At 39.1% G+C, this 22,143-nt stretch overlaps 1 protein-coding gene across 3 annotated transcripts in view; it reads left to right on the top strand.

Moving 5' to 3' along the window:
* The window catches only part of LOC148018002 (FAD/NAD(P)-binding oxidoreductase family protein), an 87,007-nt gene extending 65,115 nt beyond the window's left edge, over positions 1-21,892 (top strand). For 2 of the 3 annotated variants that reach the window (XM_087661427.1, XM_087661426.1), the window contains exon 9: positions 21,417-21,892. In XM_087661427.1, coding sequence (XP_087517553.1) covers positions 21,417-21,626 — 210 coding nt within the window. In that variant the 3' untranslated portion in view covers positions 21,627-21,892. Of the gene's footprint in view, positions 1-15,649; positions 15,792-21,416 lie in introns of all 3 variants that reach the window. The other variant, XR_015687664.1, reaches the window with a different exon arrangement.
* The last annotated feature ends 251 nt before the right edge of the window (positions 21,893-22,143 follow it).

Raw genomic sequence — 22,143 nt, 5'->3', positions numbered from 1 at the left:
TTCATGTGTGCAGACAGGAAGCCGAGTATGAAGCTTTTGCATTGCTGAGATTGGAGGCCTTGGCTGAATTTGTTGCTGTTTTCCCTTTGAAGGTCTAGCCATAGCATAGTTGTTAGCAACAATCTCTTTGATTGATATGAGAGTAGGAGGCAACATTTCATTGTTTTGTGTAATACTAACATCCATGTCCCATTGTTCAGGGAGCTGGAGCTCGGACCAATTGATGACCTGAGGAGTCAGCCTTTCAGTAGTAGCATTTGTTTTCATGATTAGGTTCTGGCCTTTGTCCTTAGGATTTAGGAAAAGCCCTTCAAAAACACTAGGAAGAGTAGAGTTGACCAGACGAAGGACCACTCGATATTGTATTGCTAAGTGGACCCTCTGATTTCATTTTCAGACCTTGAGTTTGGAGTTTGAGAGTAAGAATCTCAGAAAAGTATGGATCATCTAAAGATATGATAAAATTAGGGCGGAGTTCCATATAGACTGGGCCATTAGATAGAGGGGACATTATAGTATCTACTAACATATTCTTTAAGGCTTTGTGTCTAGTATCTAAGACAAGAGCTAGATCTGTAACAGGTAGACCTTTTCGAAATAGAGAAACTAGTCCTATAGCTACATAGCCTAAATGCATGTGATTGTAACTCTTAGCTTTTGCTTCTTGAGCAAATTTTGATGATTTTTTAAGAAGCTTGAGAAAATGGCTGTCTACCTGGCTATCTGAAATAGTAAAGTTACCCTTCTCATCGATGTATATTGTAGAAGCTTTGAAAAGGTGAAACTTTTCTTCATAGATCTCCGTAGGTCTTTTGGCAGGAAGTTGCCACCTTGTAGCTGGTTTAGCCTCATCTATTGAAAGAGTATTGTGCGCGAGAGACTAATACTTCTTTAAAAGGGAGCTTGAAAATCCTCAAGTTCTTATGGTGAAGAGGATTGAAAGAGAATGGGATGAGATACTCTACGATAGTTTTCATTTTTGAGCGTGTTTCTTAGTTTTGAGGAGGGTCAAAAATTGTAGACATTGCACATGGCGACCTTAATCAAATTGGGGATTTTACCAAATTTGTTGGAATTTTGCTCTTTCGAGTAAAATTTCTTGACATTGGATCCCAGAAAATTGGGGCTTTTTATGGATTGGTAAAATTTTGCTCAGTTGGGTCAGATTGGCTGATATTTATGGACTATTGGACCTGAAATTTTGAGGCTTTGTGCATAATTTGGTAAATTTTTGTAGTTTTTGCCCGTGTGGTGGCTGGTTCATGTACAAACAACGGAGATTTATTATTGTTTGAGGAAGAACGACAGCGTATTTGCTCGTTCAGCTCGTGCTTCTGCAGTCCAGGGCATTTACTCGTATTTGTATGGCTACAACTTCTTATTCCAATTCGGATATCAAGAGTTTGATGGAAATCAAACGGTTTGATGGTCATGGCTTTGACCTTTGGAAAGATTGTATGCATGGCATATCGTTCCTAAAGGATTGTGAGGATGCTTTATAGGTAGATAAATCCGTACAAAAATATATGATGCAGATTGGGCCAGAGTTAACAAAAAGACTGTGGCTTACATTAAGATGGGTGTCACTGATGATATCTTGACACACATTAAGGGTCTAGATACATGCTATGCAATTATGAGATTACCACACCTGTTAATCAGGTGCATTTAATGCGCAAGTTGGTGAATATACGATCGGATGAGTCAAATCTTGTAGCTGAGCACTCGAGTGCATTTATTGGCATTTTAAATCAGCTCAAGGACGCAAATTTGGATTTTGATGATAAGTTGAGGGGAATCTTTTGATCATGACACTGCTTGATTCTTGGGAGACCTTGGTGGTTTCTCTTATCAATAACCCCAATCTCTCATATGATGGGGTGAGGGGTTCAATCTTGAACGAAGAAATTAGACGTATGTCTAGTGGAGAAGGTAGCTACTCAGCTTATAATGTAAGAGGCAGGGCTGAAAAGAAAAATGCAAATGCTGGACAGAGAAACAAAAGCAAGAGCAAAGGAAAGGAAAAGAGTGACATTACTTACTATCTCTAGGGTCGGAAGCGCCATAGGAAGCTTGATTGCAAGTATTATAGGAAGGAACAAGAGAGAAAGTAGAAGGCAGGAGACAAAAAGACGAAAGAGGATGAGATAGATGTATCTGAGGTAGCCAAAGGCAAGGAAAAGGCCAATGTGGCCTCCAGCGTAGTCATGGAGGAGCTTTCGGATATAGAGGCTAATGTATTATGTGTAGTTGATTATGATGCCCTTGTATGTCACATGCAGGATATGCAGATTACCAAGGCTGATGTGATTGATGCACTTTTATCAATTGATGATGGTGTCACTCAGACTTTCCATGTAACTCCTTGCTTGGAGTGTTTTGCTATGTTCAATGCAGGCAGTTATGGAAAGGTATATCTTGGAAATAATCATGCTTGTAGCATTGATGGGATTGGCATTGCATACTTGTCTTTAAATAATGGACAAGAGTTGGTGTTGAAAGATGTCAAATATGTGCTTGGCATAAAAAAGAGTTTACTATTTGTTGGTTAGCTTGACTTGCATGGTTACACGACACTGTTTGGTGTTGGTTTGTGGAAAGTGAAAAAGGGTTCCATGTTGATTGCAAAAGAAACCAAGAAGGACACTTTGTATTGTTTGCACTGTAAAGCTTTGAATGGCAAGTTTCTTGTAGTAGCTGAAATTGACTGTCATTTGGAGTTATGGCATAAGAGATTAGGCCATATGAACCAGAAAGGACTTGATGTCCTTACCTCTTTGAAGATGGTTGATGGAAAAGGCTCTAAACTTGACTTTTGTAATGAGTATCAATTTGAAAAGCAAATAAAAAATTCCTTTTACTCTGGTGCCTCTTGTAAGTCCAATGTCTTGAACTTAGTGCATTCTGATGTATGTAGTATGCTCGTGAAATCGTTGGGTGGTGCTGCATATTTTGTCCCCTTTATTGATGATTGTTCCATAAAGATTCGGGTTTATTTGTTGAAAAAGAAAAGTGAACTGTTTGTTGTTTTTAAAACTTTTCATGCAGTTGTGATCACTCAGACAAGTAGAAAGCTGAAATGCTTGAGAACTGATAATAGGGGTGAGTTTACATCTACTAAATTCAAGTCTTTTTGTGACTTGCATGGAATTAAGAGGGAGCTTACAGCTCCTCACAACCCTTCTTCAAATGGGGTGGTTGAAAGATATAATAGGACTTTATGTGAAAGGGTGCGGTGCATGATGTCCACTGCTAATCTTCCTCATGAATTTGGGGGAGAGACACTCTAAACTGCGGTTCACATTTGCAACCACTCTCCAAACAGGTTCTTAAATAATGGCATCCCTGTGGAGGTTTGGTCTGGCAAATCAGCCTCATATGACCATTTACTCATATTTGATTGTGATACTTTTGTGCATGTTGGAGATGAGCTGAGGAACAAACTTGACCCAAAATCCACCAAAGGCATTTTCATGGGCTATGGTGATGAGGGTGAATTTGGCTACAGAGTGTGGTTACTTCAGTCTAAGAAAATTATTCGCAGTCGTAATGTTGTGTTTAATGAGGCGAAATTGTCGATGAAAATGACATACCTCCAGATGTAGACCCAATTCTTGAAAATGTAGATCATTGGGTATGCAGGTCTACACGCGTAAGAAGGCAACCATACAGGTTTGACCCCTCCTTGCATTATGTGATGCTTATAGATGAGGGTGAGCCTCTTACATACAAAGAGGCCAAGTCATGCCAATTTAGCAGTAAGTGGGAGCTAGCTATGCAGAAAGAGATTAAATCTCTGTATGCTAATGATACTTGGGATCTTGTGTCGTTGCCCAAAGGAAGGAAGCCTCTTTTAAACAAATGGTTCTACAAAGTAAAGACAGTTGATGGGAAACCTAAGTACAAGGCAAGACTGGTTGCTAAAGGATATGCACAGAAGAAAGGGATTGACTTCCAAGAGGTCTTCTCACTTGTTGTGAAGATGACCACTTTACGTGTGCTTTTTGCTCTCACTGCTGTATTGGACTTAGAGCTGTACCAAATGGATGTGAAAACAACTTTTGTGCATGGTGACATTGATGAGGAAATCTACATGAAACAGCTCGAGGGATTTTTAGTTTTTGGAAAAGAGCAGATGGTGTGTTAACTAAAACGCAGCCTGTATGGGCTGAGCAAACACCACGGTAGTCATACAAAAAGTTTGACACTTTTATGTTGTCTCATGGGTTTACACGTAGCCATGCAGATCATTGTTTGTATATGAAAAAGGATACAGATGGCAGCCCCATCATACTTGTTTTGTATGTGGATGATATGTTGCTAGTTGGGAAAAGAAATGCAAGCTTGGATGCTCTCAAAGATCAGCTGAAATCAGTCTTCTCCATGAAAGATTTGGGGAATGCATAGCATATTTTGGACATGAGGATTCGTAGAGATGGAATGCAGAAATTGCTGTTTTTATCTCAAGAAAAGTACATTGAAAAGGTACTGGACAGATTTAACATGGTTGAAGATAAGCCTTTTGGGGTACCCTTACCTCCTTATCTTAAGCTTAGTAAAGCCAACAATCCAAAAGATGACATGGAAGCCAATGCTATGAAGGGAGTCCTTTATGCATAAGCTTGTGGCTCTCTTATGTATGCTATGGTTGTTACTCGTCTAGACGTCGCTCTTGCAGTGGGAGTTGTTAGCAGGTTTATGTCAAAACTTGGCAAAACACATTGGGAAGTTGTGAAGTGTATTCTTCGATACCTAAAGGGTACACAAAGAAAGTGTATTTGCTATGGGCAGGGTGCACTTAGTTTGCAGGATTATTGTGATGCAGACATGGCAGGTGAGTTGGACACTCGTAGGTCCACTAGCGGGTATGTCTTTACAATTATTGGTGGGGCCGTTTCTTGGTGTTCTAGGTTGCAGAACATTGTAGCACTAAGTACTACTAAAGCTGAATACATATCAGCTACTGAAGCTTTTAAGGAAGCTATATGGTTGAGTTGACTTGCAGAGGATCTCGACATGTCTATGGGTATTGCAGTGTTGGGATGTGATAGCCAAAGTGCTGTGTATCTGGCTAAGAATGCCATGTATCATTCACGCACAAAGCATATAGATGTGTGATATTACTTTATCAGACAGATTCTGGAAGATGGTCTAATCACATTGACCAAGATCAAAACACAAGACAACCTTGCAGATGTTCTCACTAAAAGTCTAAGCAAAGCTCAGCATGAGCATTGCATATGACTAGTGGGAGTTGGTTAGAGGTTTACTTCGGACCTTTAAGTGGGAGGTTGTTGGGATAAAGGCCCTTTTCACCTTCGTGTATAGTACACGTACATTATTTAGTTGTACATGTGAATGCACCCTTATGTGTCCTAAGTATAAATACATTTTATTCTTTGTGTACCAACAGATTGTTGGTACACTCAAATCTAATTGTACTCTCTCCGTCACTCTCACTCCTCGAACTGCTACTCACCCCTCCAGCTGAGCTCCAACAGATCTTCAAATAGCAGGGCGATGGCTGAAAACAGCCCGCCGCCTAGGGCTGGATAGTGATGGGCTGCAGTCATGCTAGCTGGACAGTAGATGATAGATGGTCGATGGCTGAAATTTGCATGGTATAGTGAGAAACCTACATAAAAGGATAAGGTTGAATGATGGGCAGCTCGTCTATTTATAGATGTTGAAGGGTGCCCCAGAAAATTAGTTTTTTGGGGGACCATTGAAACTCTCTCAAATCATGTATCAAATTTGTGTTTTTCATTAATTAAGCATATTTTGGGGCTGTTTAAAAATGCTAATTAGTTGTAAAGTGTGTTGTAGCTTAACAGGGGTTTACCACGGGGATGTGAAATGAGATACTTTAATTTTGCAGATAACATTTGATTAATTTATTAATAAAATGTGCAGGGTTGCTTTGCACATGTGATGCGCATGGCAGTTATTTCATGGTAATAGGCCAAGGATCTTGAGGATGCAGTGGATGTCAAAGGCAAAAGCTGTGATAAGTTTTGCCAATTGGGCATTGGGGATCGGTTGGTGTCAGTTTTGACCCTAGGATAGTTCTTTGGCAAGTAAGTGTCAGTGGTGACATTAGGGACTAGCATTAATTAATTAATGCAAGTCTAGGGGTCAACGGAGGTTGGGGACCACTCTAGGTTGCAAATGGCCTAGCCAATTTAATTATGGATAGGCACATTTAATTTTGGGCAGGGTCAGAATGGCTGAAATTAATCTTTAGGATTATGTAATTATGTAATTATTAAAATCAACTAAATGGCTGGATAATGTTGAAAAATGGGTTTAGAAGGCTGCCACTTGGCAAAAATGCCCATGCAAACTAAGAAAACGTTTTTGGGAGTTGGATCTTAGCCGTTCAGCTAGTTTATAGCCAAGGGGAGAGAGAGAGAGGGAACTACTGGTGCATTTTCTGATCAGAGAACAACAATTTGCTTCAAAAGACAGCCGTCTAGGGGTCTTAGTAGGCAAGGGATATCAAGGAGATATCTTCCAAGGGATGGCAATAACATTGCTGATCAAGTGACAACATTTTAGAGGTGCTTGGTAGTAGGTGATTGCATTAAATGTAGATTGGAGTAGGCAGCAGGTAGATTTTAGGGTTTTCTCGCTAAGAAAATCAGATTTCTCTCTCATCTTGGCTCTCTCATCTACTTCAATAATTTCTCAAAAGATCTCAGCACTTCTTAGTCATTCTCAGCAGATCTCAGGCAGATTTGGTGGATAGCAAGAGGATTTCTATTGTAAACCCTAAATTTATGCAGAAATTAGAGTTTGGCAGTCACCTTGGGACTTGTGCTAACATGAGAAGGCATCGTATACTGAAATTGGCACTTGAAATTCTTGGAATTGACGAGGATTTCAGATGCCAGCCCATCCATTGCAAATTGGGACAGTATTTGGCTAGTTGGTGGTTCCATTTGTGCAAGTCTTGGGTGAAAATCAAGGGGCAATTGGCCCAAATTGCTTGTTGATTGTATGTACAACGATGGGCTTTTGGATTAGCAAAGGAGATTATGGAATCTCAACTTGTACATTGTCCATTAGCAATCAAAGTTAAAGAAATACCAAAAGGGGCGCTAGTTTTAGGGCAAATCGGGTCTCTATTGTCTAAGATTGTTAAGGTAATGTGTGCAATTTAGTTTGTTCTCGGTTTTTAATTGAGGTAATTAAGTGCTTGATCGGGTTTTACTATCCTATTTGAGAAGGAAGATCGGTTTCACTTAGCTACCATCTCCTAATTATGATGTCTTCTATACCAACCTTCTGACTTTGAGGACTCGTGATATTCTTTTTTGGGAGGAGCTTTCACCACTTGTGTTGGAGCATGATAAGCATCTTAGAGAGGCGGGGACTAGTGGATCCGGCTCCACAAAGGCTTTCGTTGTAGGTATTGGGGACAGAAAGAAGAAGGGGAAGCCACAAGCTAAGAAACAGAAGGACAAGAAGGATGATTCCCTGGATGGGAAGAAGAAGAGGCCCAAGCGTCCACAATGTGGAAAGGACTCTCATCCTTAGGAGAAGTGTTGGAAAACGTACCCCCATTCGAAGCCTAAGGAGGGATCCAAGGATTTGAAGGCTACACGTGCTATCATTGAGTCCATCTTCGTACACTTCTTTGAGATGGATGGAGGATACAACTCTTGCTGCTTCTTTAGAGGAGAAGGTGTTGCTCATGGATAGTGGGGCCTCTTCACACATGACTTTCCGACATGATGGCTTTAGGATATGTGATCTAGAGGGGGATCCATTACCATTGGTGACAATTCTTCCATCCTTATGCGTGGAGTGGGGACTATTTCCTTGTTACCGGATCAACACTCTTCTTTGGCCAAAGTCCTCTATGTATCAGATTTGGGCTTTAACCTTCTGTCTATTTACGGTCTTACATAACTAGGTATGCGAGCTATCTTTACGTAGGTTGCAGTCACGGTGGAGGATGATGCATCGTCAGGAGCTGCTCTTTGGATAGGTGAATAAGAGGGTAGACTCTAAATCCTCACAACCCTTGTTGCACGATCTTCACATGAGCTTTGATTGCTTTGGCCTGCTTCTTATGGGCATTTGAATCTTGATGTTATTCGGTGGGCTCAAGGAGGAAGATGGTCAAGGGACTTCCGGATTTCCTTCCCGTTTACACACTAGGCCCTAGTTGCTTAAGGAGCAAGCAACATTGGTAGCCTCATCCCTAGATTGCTACTCCGAGGATTTTTACTCTGCTTGAGTTGGTTCATACCGATCTTTGTAGCCTTATGGGCACGGCTTCCCTTGGGAAGACCAAGTACCTTTACTGATTGTCAATGACTTGAGTTGTTATGTATGGCCCTATTTCTTAGAGTACAAGAGTGAGGTGTACTCCCATTTTTGGGAGTGGTAGGTGTTTGCAGAGAAGCAAACCTCCTTCAAAGTTTGGGATGTTCGAGTTGAACATGGTGGCGAGTTTTGTTCTAATCTATTTTCTGAGTTTGTAGGGATCAAGGTATTTGGGTGGAATACTTCCATCCGAACACACTATCAAAAAATGGTTTCGTGGAGCATGCCAATTGAAACAATGCTTGAGATGGTCCTTAATCGATGTTGAAGCATAAGGGTCTTCCCCATTCTTTGTGGGGTGAGGCCGTGGCTACTACGGTTCACATTTATAATAGGTCACCTACTTTGGCATTGCAGGATATGACTCTCTACTAGGCTTTCTTTGAGAAGAAGCCTTTTGTTTTCCTCTTTCATATCTTTGGATACAAGGCATATGCCCATGTGGACAAGAAGAAAAGGCAAAGCAAACTTGATTCCAAGTTGAAGAAGCTTATTTTCATTGGTTATAGTATGACCATGAAGAGCTATGAGCTCTATGACCTGATGACACACGCAATATCGAGGTAAGTAAGGATGTGAACTTTGACAAGGTTGCAACCTTCAAGGATCCTATTGATGGTTCCTTTGTTAGAGGTTGGTTATTCATCTTAGATTGACTCCCATCGCCTCCGTTGCCCCCCCAACCCAACCGAACACACACACACACACACACACACACACACACACACACACACACACACACCCCAAAAGTTACCTTTAGCCCCTCCCCTTCCTTTCGGGTTATCCCTTAGCACCCCCTCTTTGTCCGCGACTCCTCCCCCTTTTTCTCCCACCCCATCACCCTCTTTCATTCCACCCTTAACGGCTCCTTCATTGAGTACTTCGTCATGGAGTATTCTCGCTCCTTCCCTGTCTCCTTAGGTTTCCTCTGGGGGGGGGATAGAGATATCAGAGGGGGAGCTCTCTTCATTGAGTGAGGAGAATCCACCTTTCCTTAGTGAGGGGTGGTCCCTTCCATAGAAAAGTACTTTACAGGTATGTACTGGAGATCTCTCAGTTTCCTTCATAGCAAGATGAGCCTATCACCATTCCTCTATGGTATTGGCAGCTCATGCAAGATTTAGGGATTACTCAGTTCCTTGAGATACCTCTTGGCCCATGCAGGTCGCTAGATTATAGGGCCGGTGGGATAGTTGGCTCTGTGTGAATTATGCTCTTATGTCTCAGACTCTTCAAGAACATGAGCCTACTACAGTTGATTAGGCTCTTGCATTGGATGTTTGGTGTATTCCTATGTAGATTGAGCTCGATTCTATCGAGTGGAACCATCTTGGGGAGTTGGTTTCACGTTTGAAGAAGCAGAAGGTGATTGATGTGAAGTGGGTCTTTAAGACCAAGTATCTTGCACATGGGACCTTGGACAAGCATAAGGTACGGCTTGTTGGGATGCAAAGTGAAAATAGAAGGGGCACGCTCCAAGCATGCAAAAGATGTTGAGATACATATGTTGTGGTACTTTCATATTAGTCTTTTATCATGTTGTAGACTTAGTTCTTTTATGTGGAAGAAGAAAAAAGAAGAAGAAAAAGATTTTAACCCTATTCCTTTATATCCTCGCGTTTCCATTGTTTTTGTGTATGTGATATCCACTATTCGAGCTATTCTGGCTTTAGCTGCCCATTATCATTGACCTGTTTATCAAATGGTGAAGTTAGCCTTTTTGAATGGCATCTTGGAGGAGGAGATTTACGTCTCATAACCTCTTGGTTTTCTTGTGTGGGAAAAAAACCATGTTTATAGGTTGCGGAAGGCCCTTTATGGCTCGAAGCAAGCTCCTAGGGCTTGGTATCAACTGATTGATCGATTTTTCTTAGACCATGGCTTCCATTGATCAGATTATGACTTTAACCTTTATTACAAGATTGTGGAGGATATGTGTGTCTTTGTCGTCTTGTATGTTGATGACCTCATCATTACAGGAAGTGACGCATAGGAGGTTGATTGCACTCGATAGATATCGGGTTAAGAGTTTGATATGAAAAATCTTGGGATCCGACACTTCTTTCTTGGACTGGAGATCTATCATATGGTACATGGCATCTTTATCTCACAGCACAGATACATCTTCGAGTTTCTTTTGGAGTTTGGTATAAGCATTGGAGAGAACATGAGAATGACAATACTTTGAACTTAACCAAATCGATCAATTATTACCATGAAAATTGGAAGATAGAGAGAGAAAGAAAAGAGTCGATACCATGTTGAGAGGGATACTGGTTCCTCCTCTTTTACAGGAATTTATTAAAACAAAACCATGGGCACCAAGTGCCTGAACCATACACAAGAGGGCTGATTTGCTACAATTTTAAAAATGAGGGTTTTGAAACCCTAATTTTTGCAGACTCTGAGCAGCAAGCTGATTTTCTTCTTTAGTGCTTAGATTATATCAAGCTAAGTAGAAAGTGCTTCCTGGATGAGAGATAGATAGGAGAATACAAAGCATGTGGCTGAAATTTCAACATGAGATAGACATCCAATATATAGATTTGGGACTTGGGTGCTCAAAAGTGAAAAGTAGAGGGTACAAATGATAAGTGTAGGGATACTTGCCCTGCACTTGTCTCTTCGAAATGACATGTCCTATTCTAGATGCCACATGTCCCTTTCCGAGAGAAAGAAACTTTTAGATTTTCTACTCTAAAAATTTCTCAAATGTTTAAGAATTTGAGATAGTTGCTGAAGATAAAATTGTTAAAATTCTGGAGTCTTTGGCGTGAACATAATTTTCATTTGAGCAACTTTCAAAAATAGTGACCTAAATTTTAGGAGTGGTTAAATTTAGCTCATGGAGAGCTTCATTAGATAGGTTCACCGGTTCATGGTTTGTTTCTTCGATCATGAGCATTTGGTTTTACTTTCTAAAACCACTCATTATACGAGCTTCTAGTCAACGAGACGATTTGAGTATAGAAGTCTTAGTCATCTGAGCTTGTTGGTTAATCTGACTCCTCGGCTAAATTTTTAATTTCTCTTGGGCATCTCATCAATGATGACCAAGTATAATTATAGGGCATTCTAGCCATTGATTATCCTACATAGAAAGATGAACATTTAATCATATTTTGAAACACTCAAATAATACAAATCGCCTTTCAAATACATGAGCATTAAATTAATTTCAAATCATTGAGTTAATATGTCTTCGTAACAATTGATATACAAAAGGTTTGTTACGTTTAGTATGGCCAAGTGTCGGCCTATTTCTTGCCCCATAAATTCAGAGTCCAAGATTTTGGTAGCAGGAGATCCCTTAGTGATGCCACTTGTTACAGATGCCCTGGTGGCTCTTTCATTTGGCTAATCCATCGGAGATCTCTTTTGTGGTAGTGCTATTGTCTTTTTTCATGAATACTCCTACTTAAGCTCACTGGTAAGCCGCCTTGCACGTTTTGTGCTATCTATAGGGGACTCGATCATACGAAATCATGTATGGAGATAGGGCCACTCTTTCAGGATGGAGTGTGTTATGGAAGTACTAGACTGTGCTCGAGAGACTAGACTAGATGCAAGATTTGTTACACGAATTCCGATTTCAAGATAATCCCATGTAGGGGCACAAGGTACAATGATAACTTAACAAGATACGGAAAATCCCATAACTTGGGATCGTAGGCATAGACAACAGGACTCGATAGGACATGAAGGATCCCACAACTTGGGACGGTAGGTATGGATACAAGATATCTGAAGTACAAGATCTCTCTCAATAGGGATGAACAAGGTACAAGACAGTATTAGACAAGATCTCGTACTACGAGATTACAAGGTGACAAGACAACAGGAGTATAATGGAAGACAATACAAGACTAGATACCATGACTAGACAAGAACTGGAATTGGAACTCAAAGTTACTTACTTGGAGGTCTCGACTCCTTGAGCTCCTAAGATTGACATTGGCAAGATTGAGGAGCTCTATGGCGAGCCTCTCCTTTAAAGATCTTCTATAATGTTCCATGATGACATCATCAATGATGCAGACGATGATATGGCATATCTTCTAGAAGGTTCTATGATGACATGGCAAGGGTGAGTTCGCATGGTTGGCTCGAGGATGTCTTGCTAAGGGTGCGTTAGCATGGGGTGTGGATTCATATGGCATGAGCAAGAATTAGTTCGTACACTTGATCATCGCATGTCCGCGATAGAGTGCTTTGATGGGGCAAGTAATGTGGACTCACAACGGTTTACTATTGGATATGCATTCTTTGTTGGATTGGGACCTATCTCTTGGAGCAATAAGAAGCAGCCTACTATGGCTCTTTCATCTACAGATGTTGAGTACCGTGCCCTTTGTTCTACAACTATGGAGGTAGTTTGGCTCTATCGTTTGTTGGCGGAGATTGGTTTTCCATAGATAGGACCTACAGAGTTGTGCGGTGGACAACTAGAGTGCCCTTGCTTTGGCAAAGAACCCTGTATTTTGTGCTCACACGAAGCACATCGAGGTTCAATACCACTATGTTCGAGAGTAGATTGTGGATTCCAAGTTAGTGGTAGCCTATTGTCCTATTGTGGATAATGTAGTGGTTCTCTTCACGAAGCCTTTGCCCAAGGCTTCTATGCTTCATCACATGAGATTGTTGTGTCTCCAGAGACAACTGAAGATTTGAGACGGGGTGTTACCTTGTCACTTTTAGTGTTGTTAGTCTGTCATCTCCCAATTGTGAGCTCTTGTCAGAGTCTAGTGGAGACATGGGAGCTTTGGCATTTTAGTATGTATTTCTTGAGTTCTGTGAACATTTTTCAACATTCCCCAGCGTGGGCCACTTTGTTAGACATTATCTTGTCTCCTTGATTTTATTGCCATACCAACTACATTTTTTTTGGCATTTTTTAATGCAGCTGGCTACATTGGGTCAGACAGTTTTGGTTCTTTTTTGCCATTTATAGCGGGCAGGCTTGCTGGGGCAGATCACCTCTTTTGCCGGCTGCTTCTCTGACTGCAGGCACACTCCATCCCTGGTGCTATTGCTGTCGTCATCATTTCAGGCCAGATCTAGTGCCCTCACTGATGCCTTGGGCTGCAAGCAGGGACTGATCAGTCCATCTGTTTGTATTCAACATTTATTTCAGTAAGTGCAGATTTCTTTCTTTCTTCATCTTCTTGTTGTCTTCTTTCTCTGTGTTTGAGTTCCTTATTTTGTTGCGAACTCTCACAGATTTATTGTTGTTTTCAAATCTGAAGTAAACTCATCAGTAACAAAAATCTTATCTAGTAATAAAAATCTTATCCTTAGTTCGAATGATTAGGGGAGGAATTACTTTATCCTGTAGTATCTCGTTTGGAGCTTTTTGTGTGAATAAGTGCAGTGTATGGTTGTAAGTAAACTCTCGCAATGGAAGATACTTTTTCATGGTGACTTATTTTCACTGATGTAAGCTTTTAATATATCGAAAAGAGTGAGACGGCTATAAGTTTGAGAATAAAAAGATGATTACACCAATTTGAAGTCTTTGTTTGAGATGATTTCAAAAGGCATACCATGTGATGTGAAGATATGTTGAATGAAAAGTCTTGGAGCTTGTGAGGATTTCTATGTTTTATGACATGGAATAAAATGTGATTGCTTGTTGAATCTATCAGTTATGACTCAAATCATATCACAACCTCGAGGTGTTCTTGGAGTACATGAGATGAAATCCATTGTGATAGATTCCCATAGAGTATTAGAAACTGGAAGAGATTACTGCAATCTTGGAGTCTTTTTCTTGTTATACTTGGATTTTTGATATATTAAACAAGCCTAAATGAAGCTATGTATATCTCTTTGTAATGTTGGCCAATAAAAGAAAATGTTCAATTGCAATTAAAGTGGTTACTATTCCTCTATATCTTGCATAAGGAGGTTCGTGACTTTCTTTAAGCACTTTGTGTCGAACATGAAGAGTGACACAAAGGTGATTATTCACGAGAAGGTAATCATTCTTGATGGAATAATCTGGATGAGAATCTTCTTGTTGAAAGTTTGTCTAAATTGTTACAAAATCAGCATCTAGTCATAAGTATTCTTTATCACTTCAAAATGTTCATGATGAGCCACTAAATAGTTGCAATGTGACGTACTCTAAAAAGTGCATAATAAATTATATTATGTTTTCTTGAAGTGTACATAATTTGAAAATGAAACATAGATTAAGAAAAATTTTCATCTTACATGTTTCTCTTCTAAATGCCTTTGAGTCTTGAAATACTTTTAAGCTTTTATGTATACTTTTTATAAGGAATTTATTGTGTAAAAGACAATCCTTCCACATCTTCAAAGCATGAACCACAACTAAGAGCTTATACTTTTAAGCTTTTATGTTTAGTTTTTATAAGGAATTTATTGCGTAGAAGAAAAATCCTCCCACACCTTCAAAGCATGAACCACAACTAAGAGTTTCTTTTTTAAATGTTATACATTTTCTCCTTATCATTTAGATGATGACTTTTAAAGGCTACAATTGCTTTGCTATGTAGCATGTTTTTCCACATTTAAAACACTTTCCTTCTTTCATGAAGTGTTGTTTTTCTTCGGAAAGTTACTTGGCTTATGGATATAGATTGGAGTGGAATTGAGGAGCATTTGGAGTTGCATAAGGCTTTATCTTCTTTTGATTTGATGGTTGCTTTTGGTGCTGTTTTTATCTTCTTTCAGAGCTGAATACTCCTCATGATCAGCCACTCTTCTCTTACCGTTCTTTTGGAATGATTTGTTGCCATTATGCTTCATTTTCCATGTCTTAGCATGATCAATGAGTTCCTTGAGACTAGAACAATGATAATGATTAAGAGTAGTGTGAAGTTAAAAATGCAAATCTTCTTGAAGATTTTCAGAGCTGCAAATTTTCTTGAAATGTTGAATCTTTAAGAGTAGCTCCCCAAATTTCTTTGTATTGTTATTAAATGATTCATTTTTTCTTTGTCAGAGTCGATCCCATTCCATTTTTACATTTTCTTTGAAATAAATAGAAAGGAATTGGCCTTGTATCATGTGAATAAAGAACTGCTAGGATTTTGGGATAGCATGGTCATATTTCAATCCCATTCTCCAAGTGTGGGTTAGATTGGTCAAATGTAGAGTTGCAAACCTAATCTTTTCTTTTTTTTTATACCTATCACAACCATATAAGATTTGAAATTAACGAATAAACTTAAGAAGAAAATCAAGATTTTGAGAACTATTATACATATTGAATTTAATCTTCCTTTCAAGTTGAGATAAGAATTTAGCTTTCTTTTTCTTATGTATTCATCTATGATTGGATGCTAAGGTTAAAGATGATAAGGCGGTTGATAGGGATGAGGATGGAGATGAGGGTGAAGAATGTCGAAACCTCTATTGATGACGAGGTTTTCCACGAGAAGAATGCGACTCTTTATCACTTAACGAGGGTCCACAAAAAAAGACACCAGGTGAATTTTAAGCAGAGGATGGGCTTCGATATGATCTCTTTCTTTATCTTGAAGTAGAACGAGATTTTTCTCTTGTTCCACTATACCTTCAAGAAGTAGGGCTTTTTGATTGACTTCTTTCATCGGTATGACTTTGTTTCCTTGAAAGTAGATGGACTTCTTTCCTTGGATTCTTTGGGCTTTTAGACTCTTTCTAGTTTGAGTAGTTGCTCAAGTGTATGATGATTCTTCTGTCTAAGGCTTTGATTGGCTTGAAGGATAGCACTCGGATCTTCCATTGGATTTCTTAGAAAAATATACCCAAGCACTCAATGTAAGGGCTAAACACAAACTTACTTATAATTGCAAGCGCTAGTGTTGGGGTGGGGTCGAGGATTGAGCCAAAGCTCTGATACCACTGTAAATGCCTCAAACAATGTAGTATGCTTAATATTTATAATATTTGTTTATTGCAAACGTCTCCAACAACTTAGTATGCTCAATAATTATAATATTCTTTTGTTTTTAAGATTTAAATTTTCAAGAAATGGAGAGAACAAATACTTAAAGTTGAATACATTAATTTATAGCTATGAAAATGAAAAAGGAATGAAGATAGGATCGAGGCTTGAAGATGGGTAATCCAAAATTAATTTTGCTCAGTCCAAGTTCTTTAGGGAACAGCTTAGTTACAATCAACCAAAGAGTGAGGAGTAGTTTTCACTCTCACAAGGTCATATAAAAATGTACATGCATACATGCCTAATTTACTATGTAGTAAAATAAATTAATGTCTTTATAGATGAGAAAGAAAAAATGAATATTAGTCTTTCTTCATCATTGATCAGCAATATATTGATATGCTTGGTTTTTGTTTTTGAAATGGAAGAAGAGCTTGAGGAGAAAGGACTGTAATGAATTTATAGGTTTGCTATCTTGTAAAATAGCAGTGAGAAGAGGGAATATAGAGGTATTTGATGATAGCGGAGTGGAAGATGATGATGTAGATGGATGGGGCTGACTTTACGCTATCTTCAGTTGTTGTATAAGAGTTTAGAGCCAAGCAAATTAATGTAGAATGAAGAAAAACGAGCTCTCTTTATAGGGGAAATGGGAGAGCTAGTGCAAAAAGGAAAAGTGGACTAACTTGGTAGGACACTTAGAAGCTTGTGTGACAAGTGTCTTGACAATTATCTCTTCTCTATGGCCCTTCCCTTTTGGGGTGAGTATTGTCAAGAATAGAAATAACCAAATTTTGTAAGCACTGCCAAAACGCAAAACTTACAATTGTTAGAATATGACCTCTATTATTTGGCAATAGTATTTTTAGATTGGGTCGACGCTTCTAAAATTTAAGGACCTTCTAAAAATTAGAAATTTCCTAAAATTTAGGGACCTCTCCAATATGGGTATCATGAAGCTCTTTACAAGTATATTACAAAAATAGTGCTGAAATCTTCAGACAAGTTTTCCATACAAAGATATGTGTATTTTAAGCTTTTAGTTTACACGTGCACAAAGTACAAATATCTTGCTGATTAGAATTGTTTGTTTTAGTGAATCTAGCCTACACTTTAAGGCATTAATTTTTTCTATGTATGAGCTTGACCTTGATATGCTTGAGTTTTGGTCACAAATGCTTAATTAGGTGATATAGGTGGAAGTGTGTACTATCTTTTTTTTAACCCATGGCATGAGTTTATCGTATCTTGTGACTACTCATTAGTAGCTAGCTCTACTACACATTTCTTTATATCTAGTAAGTGCAAAGAAACCTACTTTAATAAACATTTAAACATGCTGAATAATAGAAAGGATACAAATTTTGTTTCTAGTGTGATGTGACATATAGCTTGCTAAGTTATATTTCAAATCATCCCCTTTCTTAGTGAAGAACTCTTAAACCTCATGATCGTGAGTGATATGGTGGGTTTGATCCATTGTTGCATAATGGTAAAGTAAGATGGATGTAATGATCTTGTGCAAGGGAAAAGTGCTATAATTGAGAGTGTAAAGCAAGTAAGAGCCCTTATTCTAAGTAGAAATTAGCCTTAACATTGAGTGTTTAATTGATGGACAAGATCAAGGTGGGCAAGTTGAGGGTCAAGCACAGCCCCTAGACCAATGAATGGTTCTTAGAAATCACAAGACTCAAACACTTGTTGCATGAGGTTCAACTAAGTTATGAAATTTTGTTACAATATTTTGTTAGTGATGTGTATGGGTACACTTAGGATTACTAGGATACTTTTTTCCTCACTAGGAGGACCCTTTTCCTTGCCTTTGTATATATTCCTATTCTCTCTAGGATAAATTGTCACTAGGTGGTGATACTTTTTGTAGTTGCTTTCCTTATTTACTTATATAAATATTTTATTTATCTTTTCTTTAGTTGTTATTGCTTTTTACCCCTAGAGTTCTCTTGGATTAAGCCGGGATCTTTGTATGGCCAAAAGAGATAGCCATTGGGACAAATTGGACTAATGGTTTGTTTGAGCCTTGGGACTGGTTCCATATTGAATGGGCATTGAAGAATAGAATGCCAGTGGTTTGGGATTGTGTGCTTAGCCACTGGAGATGGTGCAAGTCAATGAGCCTGGCTAAGACAGAAGATGCATATGTGAGAATGCTCATGGAATAAAAGTCACCGTAACTGAGCTACATTACACTTTTTAATCTGGTTGCAATGATAAAAGTTACTTAGAACAACTTGAGGAATGCAGGGGTCACCATCCCTAAAATTTAGAGAGTTACTATTTTTGAACCCGAGAATCTGTTCGCGTCATTATCTTCGTTTTTGCATGAGGATTAATTCTGTGGTTTGTGCTGAGGTCAAATTTTGCATTGAGCATGGAGAAATTTAGACCGGAAGGTTTAAATCGGAAAATTGTTGTGTATGCTTTGTCACAATTTGGGTAGAAATTCCCAAAAGAGAGAGAGCAGCAACGTTTAATGCTAGAGGGGCAGATCTGAGCGTGAAGTTTTGTTTTCGGACTGAGGGCAGATTGCTGCAAGTTTACCAGCTATGGAGTGCACTTCTTTGTCTCTGACTCATGTATGGAGGTAGAGCTTGCTCCCTCTGGTCAACTCTCTCTCTATTCTTAGAGAAAATGCTCTACATGATGGGCTGATTCAATCTAATGTACAGTTTTGTGTTTTCTTTGCTCTTATGCTGAGGCAAGAGTCTTACTATTCATGTTCAAGAGCAGCTGATTGCTTCTTCAGTGCAGGAACTAAAGAAAGTGATGACCATGCCACACATGAACAATGTTTTCGGCTCTAATTTAGTGCTATTTGTGGGACTGTTTTACTACTGGAATGATGCTAGGGTCAAAGGGTTTGTAGTCCAACTGGTATGGAACAGGTCTGGAATGGAATAAGGCAGAGAACAGGTCAGGAAACATGTGAAAAACAGTAAATACAAAGTTCTGGAGATTGCAACTCTACACTTGAATTATTGAGTTATGGTCACAGAAAGTGTTTTCCTACTTGGGATGTTATTCTGGATATGCTATACTGTCCTTATGCAGCTGAAATTTACTCAGAAAAGATAAAAGCCAACTTTTCACAGGTTTTGTACTTTGGAACATTTTATTTTTGTAATTTTCCATCTTTTAACTGAAAAAGAAATACTGAAAGGGGCGTCGGACTTTGGGGCCAGAGCGAGGGAGTGAGGTCTCTGTTTGTATGTGTATGTGAAAAGATCGGGTATTAATTGAAGGGAATACCGTTTTGTGTGAGTCATAGACTGGTTTCACAAACTTAGTCTTGTAAATCTTCTTTGTTGATATTTCTGAATACACTTTGTGTTGTGTGCTCTCAAGCTTCTTGTTTTCCTAGCTATGCGCATGCATTATGGCAACCTAAGTCCAACATTTGGTATTAGAGCAGGCATAGGCTTCTTAATTAGAGTTGTCAATATTCTCTACTTCTCCTCCAATTGTGATGAGATTTGACGAGCATTTGTAGGTTGACTAATACTGTGGTTGTTAGATTATTGATTTGGGTTCCCTTTAGGTTGTGCTTGTACCTTTGCTAATATTGCGTAGGCTATTTTGTCCTTTTGGGTTCCCTTCAGGTTTTGTTTGTACTATTGCTAATTTTGCATAGGTTGTTTTGTCCTTTGTGCTGGGTAGCATAGGTTGGTTTTGTGTAGATTTTTCTCTATACACGTAACTTTTGCATCAAGTGCAATCAATGGCCATGGTTGACAACAATGACATATTCAATATGTCAGTTGTTGAGGAAAAGTTGGATAGAACTAACCATCCATTGTGGGCTTATATGGTGCATCATGTTTTGGTTGCAGAAGTGTTGTGGAACATTGTGCACAGAACTGATGTATATTTCGTTGTGGTGATGGAAGCTACAAGGTTTGTCGACGATGTTGCAGGTTCTGACTCTATGCGGTAGTTAATGTTGAAGCAGCATTACCTATTGCTGAGCAAATTTGTTTGCATGGTAGAGATGTGCATGCTCACACCCTTAATTTCATTATCTGTTGAATGTACCATGATCCCACATAGTCACTCATACAAGACAACTAAAATGGGATACACTTGCATATTTGTATCAAGGGAAAAATGAGACTTGTGTTGCTTACTTGTGTAAGCAGTTAGAGAGTAACCACAAGGATGAAGGTAAATCTATGGACTATTTAATATCAAAGATCTTAACGAGCAGTTAATTGCTATAGATGGGATTTTGTGTGATGGTTCACTCTTGTAGATTGTTCTCAATGGTCTTGTTGATTCTTATCAAAGTTTTGCTTCTATGCTTTTGGTTTATTATGAATGGAAATCCCAGCCATTTGAGGAGTTGGTTTCTGTTTTGCTACATGAAAACCAATCTCGGCAAAACACATTCATCACAAGTGTTATAGATCAAGCAAGGAGAATATTTTGGACCTCCTAGGGGCCTCGTTGTGTGATTGTAGTGACATGGGATTGAGAATGTCAAGCATGCACAGTTTACAATAGCTCTAATGGGATACATGAGATGGTAAATCTTGTACAACTTGTACATGGGAGATAGTTAATAGGGTACTAGTCATTGTGTATTCTGTTTCAGGTTTACATTGTTTGGCTATATTGGATGATGCTTCCAGTGGCAGCTGGTTACCAACCCTCATCCTTGCATGTGATCCTTAGCTCAATTTTGGCTGCAAAGAGAGATTGTGTGGTCAAAATCACCATAACAAGAAAATGCAGGTTTGGCTGCAAGGAAAAATTGTGCAGTCAATGATCCTGATGACAAGAAGGTGCAATTTTAGCTGGAAAGAAAGACCATGCAGTCAATGATCATGATGACTACAAAGAGTGATCATAAAATCAGATCACAGAGGGGGATGATGTGCAGTTTGCTGTGTGGAAGGTTGCTTCTGAGCAAAGCAGCATCTTGGGTGCATGATACTACAAGATATCCTTGTATTTGATATTAGCTCTGATTGTTTCAATTTGAGGATTAATTCACGTTGGTGATATAATTCTGAATTCTGATTGCATTCTACTGACTTTGGCAGTGAGTCCAGGTATGATGTAAGCAGTGCACACATATGTGCTGTTCTTGTAGTGTGTGCATGAGTGGAAATGGAGAGAGGGAGAAAGGCAAGACATCTCACATGCATCCTTCATTCTTTTTTGCCAGGTATCTCTATTGAAACAGTATGAGAAAGAGCGCATGTCAGCAAATATTCCAATGATGGCGTTATTGGATGGGTTTCAAAGGGTATTTTCAATAGATTTAGGACCTGTCAATGTTGCTCGAGCAGCAGCCTTTGCAGCTGTACAATTTATCGGCCCTTTAAAACGGAAGGTGGTCTCTTATGCAATGGGTGAATTAGAACTCCTGAAATAGGTCCATTTGCTAGCTATAAAAATGGAGCAAAATAGGTGATGCATATTTCTTGTAGGCTGGAACTTGACCCCTGTTTTGCTTGAAACTTTGCAAACACCTGCAATTGTGATGATTTCCTTTCCATGTGAAGGATGCAGTGACAATGTTAACTAAGGTCTTGCTTATGGGGTATTGGCAAGAACCATTAGATGGAATCCAAACTGAGGTTCGCGTGGTTCACTAAGTGTGTTACTTTTGACAAGCTGATTGGATTTTTGTTTTCAGTTTTTGTGGGTGTTTCATTGATGGTTCTAGATTGGTAAATTAGTTAAATAATGCCATTTATGCAGTCTCTTGATTTCAGAAGTCTGTGTTGACAAATACTTGCATCTTTGGGAAGTGATATCTGTGACCTTCGAAAACATACTAATGTTAGACCCTGGACAGGGGTGCATAGTTTGAGTACAAGAACAAGGGACAACGGTTATGTTTGTGTATATCGTGCTGCCCCCTAAGGTTTTTGGCAATGATCCTTTTT

Source organism: Lygodium microphyllum, chromosome 21 (genome assembly GCF_053477565.2).
Source record: "Lygodium microphyllum isolate KBCC chromosome 21, Lygodium_microphyllum_v1.1.10, whole genome shotgun sequence".
NCBI classification, from domain to species: Eukaryota; Viridiplantae; Streptophyta; class Polypodiopsida; order Schizaeales; family Lygodiaceae; genus Lygodium; species Lygodium microphyllum.
Note: the sequence above shows the minus strand (reverse complement) of the source record. Positions and strands in the feature narration are given on the sequence as shown.